At 40.8% G+C, this 4675-nt stretch overlaps 1 protein-coding gene across 1 annotated transcript; it reads right to left on the reverse strand.

Annotated features, from left to right (window-relative positions):
• Positions 1-2682: 2682 nt before the first annotated feature.
• LOC124189036 lies at positions 2683-3936 on the reverse strand. Its single transcript, XM_046581997.1, has 5 exons — positions 3585-3936; positions 3269-3521; positions 2977-3206; positions 2873-2918; positions 2683-2797 (listed from the first exon to the last, which is right to left on the reverse strand). The coding sequence occupies exons 1-5, from the start codon at positions 3928-3930 to the stop codon at positions 2683-2685; spliced, it is 990 nt and encodes a 329-aa protein (XP_046437953.1). The 5' UTR covers positions 3931-3936.
• Positions 3937-4675: the final 739 nt, after the last annotated feature.

Raw genomic sequence — 4675 nt, forward strand, 5'->3', positions numbered from 1 at the left:
TGTAAGCAAAAAAAAATTTAAAAACATGCAGGGAAAGAAGTAAATTCAAACCAGACAAAACAAGCAGACGACATTTTGTCTGTTATTATATGATTTCCAAAGCCAAAATGGCAATGTTTACAACTAATAATTAATATTGGCCTCGAAAAAAATTCCTCGGTTGGCGGTTTCATTTGGAGCCATTCGTGCTCTCTTTGCTCGAAAACATCATGAAGAGAAACTAAAGACGAATTAAAAGAAAGAAATTGCTTTAAACTGTGTCGATTTGAATCCTTTCCCTTTTAAAAAGTCCACTGCTCTTAGAACCAAAGCTTGGACCCTCACCATGTTATCCAAGTCGCTATTCTCTTTGCGACAGTACGGGTGTTTTGGCCTAGTAATGTCCGTTCGCATTTTAGATTTGCCTTGATCTCGAGTGTTTTTTTTCAAACTCTGGTAGCAATTTGGGGTCTTTCCACCAGTTGGATTTTTTTAAATCTTTGGCTGATCCGCTCCTTGAGAGTAGGTCAGACGGGTTTTGCGTCTTTTCGCAGAAGTAGATTTCTGCACCGAATCATCTGATTTTAAAGACTAGGTTTTGTACCCATATTTCTGGGGTTTTGTTGGCGGCTGTGATCTAACGTGGCGATCTAAGAGTATGTCCAGATGTGCACTTTATGGTCTACCCTGTGTTGGTCTCGGATATATTGCCCTAGTATAGAATCCATCAAATTACTCATCAGTTCAAGCCGATAGATGAACAAATTCAATATTTGTTATTTATTATTTGATTCCATTTGCCGTTCGCAAGCCAGGATATCTGCAATGCCCTTTTCGCTGAAAATATAATCGGGTTTTACAAAGTCTCTAAAGCGTCAGTGCTAGACTGAATAGCTGTATCTTGGTCATGTAGTCTCCGAGGTTATTATATGATCGGCGTTGAAAATGAACTCGTCGGTTGTCGGGTCCCAGAGAATCCCTAGTGACTTCTTGTCCGTATGCTTGGAATAGAATTTGAACTACCACCGTAGAATCTCCGTTAGTTGGGCCAAGTTCGTCAAGCTTTTATCGCCTCTCTCTTACGCTTTGCAGCCTTTTTGATCTCCCACTTGGTTTTAGGCTTTGCTTTCTGCAAAGCCAGGGGTGATGGTGAACCCGTAAAGGACAATAAATCGAGCGGGAAGCACAGCTATAGGAGGTGACAGGCTTGTATTTGTAAGTAGTCTTGTTCATCTGTAAAACAAGACTTGAGCCAGTGGCCCAAAGAAGAAGATGAGGGCGTTTAATTGATCAGAAAGGAGTTGATTATAATGGATTAAAATATTGCACACCACAAATGTTTGAATTTGTCACGCTGTTGAAACTGTTTACAAAACAGAATGAACCAAAACAACTTGAACATTGGAAATTGGTTTCAAAGAGAGATGTTAAAATTTCCAAAAGGGAAAATTACAATTTATTTTTGTTGCAACGATGAGCAACATAAATTTGAGTTGATTTTTGGTGTTTTTAGGGAATAATTTTGTGATCAGAAACCACCTTGAAACCAAAACTTGCGATAGGAATGATGAAAACCGTGCCAAAGCTAAGGAAAGTAAACTTAGAAAAAGAGCTAAACTTATTGAACAAGTTGCTTTCCTGGAAATATGAATGCCTTCAAATCTCAAGAAATAAATTTCCATGGTTTTTTTATGTCTTTTGAGTTGGTGTTAGTGACGTTGTCGAATAAGCTAACTGACCACCTTCCTGGCCAGATTCTAAAAAAAATTTCAAGATGAGTGACCATCCTAAGGAGAGGAATCTCCGTCGGATATTCTGTTTTTCTCATTTAACTCGGTCATTTTTCAAATGGCCTCTACTTTGGACATATTAATTTTAACAACACCATCGCCGATTACATGACCGAGCCAAGTTACTCTCTGTACGAAGAATTTTATAGTTCAACTTCAAAAAAACTAAACAAATGGACAACGAGAAGCAAAAAAGTATGTCGGAACAGAAGAAAACTAACCAAACAAAAAAAAATTCAAAAAAGTGGCAAAAATCCCAAAAATACACCGTGAGGTAAAATAAAGATCGAACACACATCTGACCCCATACTGTAGTCGCACGTACTGTGTCTCAGGTGTTTGTGACAGGGTTTTTGGTTTATCCTCTTTTCTCTCGTATCCACTTGGCGCTGGTCTAGATTAGAGTAGCGTGTCTCATCTAGTAGTCAATACTACTACAACAGTATACACCGTTTATCTCTAGTTGACGACAATCATTGCATCACTCTTGTAAAAGAGTTGGATCCAAGAATTAATCGTTTCCGCAGAACCACACTTACAACTGTTCTATTTCCAAACTTGTACGAGGAGGCGAAGACTAAACTTCAAAATCAATTCGGTCTGGTCGACCAAATCACATTAACCACTGATGGTTAGACCTCCATCAATGGCGTTTTATAAATAACCGTAACGATTCATTATGTAAATGGACATTTGAAGATGATAGCCCAACTGTATTTTGAATTGATTTTTTTACGAATGTGAATTTAACAAGTGAAAAACAAGGTTTTTTTTCAATGAAGTTGTAAGTATACAACGAGGTCTATGAAAGACAATAATCCAGTGGGTTTCACTATTTATTCAAATGAATAAACCGATCCTTGAGAGATAAGTTGTAAACAACATTCTTGCTGCCCTTCCACCAAGTTTCGGATTAGTGCAGTGTAGAAATACCACCGTGATCAATGACCTGCCCGAATTGCATGACAAAAATACTGTCCGTCTCGCTTCGAGCCTCCACATCGCGAACCACGGTCAGAAATACCACACTGTTGGGAGTCAATAAAATAATTGGCTACGTTATTGTTCGACGTGAATTAATGTGCGTCATATTAAATTCTTACGAGGGAAGTTCGCCTCCATCTACAGCACGTCTGGGCATCCAATAACCTGAAAAGAAATGTTTAATTGCAGTTTACATCGTTTTAACGAGAGAATTTGGATTTACCATCGGCGTAGTCTGGGGTTAGAATTCGCTGGTATTGGGTATCGGACACACCCCAGGGGATATTGCCAGGTGAATGAACATGATTGCAGATTCCGGTTATGGTTCGATAGGGCGAGGCCAATTCCTTTTTATCACAAACCGGGAAAGTGGGGCAAGTGTGAGTGACGCCCGTGTCTTTTACATAGAACTGATTAAGCGCACAATGGGCTTGATGGGGCTTAATTTGATGTCTACAATGTAATAAGTCAATGGGGGGTTAACGAATTTTTATTTTTTAGAAAAACGATCATACCCATGGACGAGGTTATGGCCAGAAAAAACACCGTGCAGAGTGTTTCCGGCATTCTTCAATGCTTCATCCGCCGTTTGAAAGTAAACCCAACTGTGCGTGTAGCGAGCTGAACCGGGTCTAACCAAAATGTTCTGTCTAGCCAGACCGTGATGAACAGCCGCGTGCACAGCGTCCAAGTCGATTTTATCGACATGATCGTCGAATTTGACGTCTTCGCAGGGACTTGGTTTCTTAAAGGGCGCCCTGCTGTAAACTGTAGGAGGGAAAGATGATTATTTTTGACTGTCTAGAATTTAAGCAACATTTTGTAGATTACCGTTTATGGGAAGATCCGGACAGCAGAGTCCTCTGTCATATCCATTGTGTAGTGTACAGGCAGTCCCCGGAGTCTTCCGGACGAGATCGTACCACACGGCGCAATCTTTGGCCGGTCGGCAAAGCGATTCCAATCCGCCAACTTTGGGGCAAAAGCTCTGATGACTGCCAGGATATTGGGGTTTGTGGCCACCAGTATTGTAATCGGATTTTGCAGGATGAATTGGTTTGGGTACATATCCAGCGGTCTGGTGTACTGGGCCCGGTTGATAAGGACATTTATCGCTGCTAGCCGCAAGGAATAAAAATCCCAATACAAACACTCCGCATTGCCACCGCGCCGGCATCCTATTAAGCCTAATAATTTTAGATAACTAATTAATAAAATTTGATTTTCCAATATAAGCTAGATGGTTGATTCTTATTATATTTACCTTGATTCTGGGTATAGTACCTGAGAGCTAATCTACGATGTCCCGCCGACCGAATTGGAGTGTTAGTGGCATCTAGCGGTGATTTCCTGAACCTGAAAGAAGAATTAGCAGACAAAAAGTGAAAAATTTGTCAACTGTCTACACCTCCGAATTCTTTAAAAAAAAGTGGCAAAATTTTCGGAATGGTATTGAGTCACTACGAAATGAGGCATGCCCTCTACTTCAGAGGGCATAGCTTCAGCGAGCTTCGGCTTCGGGATGCCATCGCCCGTAGCCGAAGAGCTCGAGATTTCTTGACGCAGGTCACCTGTCACCGCGAGGTCCAAGTTGAACTGAGAAGGCTGGTACCAAACAGGAAGAAGCGACGCCTACCAGTTTAATGTACCGTCATCCACAACTCCTGGCGGTTTGAAGGGGTGAGTATTTTAAAATTATTACATAACAATAGCAGTTTTTAATTCTTTCTTTCTTCATTGCAGTTTGAAGTTGTTGAATCATTTGGTTGGGGCCCGCAGAGGCTCACCTTGGAGCGTCTCTGCAGAATCATTAACAACGAGATGAGTCTCAATGGCCATACAGGTATATAAAAAACCAAATTTACTAACCTCTCTTTCTAAAACATACGAAACCTCTATCCCTGCAGCTGGACCAACCCGTG

Source organism: Daphnia pulex, chromosome 2 (genome assembly GCF_021134715.1).
Source record: "Daphnia pulex isolate KAP4 chromosome 2, ASM2113471v1".
Lineage (NCBI taxonomy): Eukaryota > Metazoa > Arthropoda > Branchiopoda > Diplostraca > Daphniidae > Daphnia > Daphnia pulex.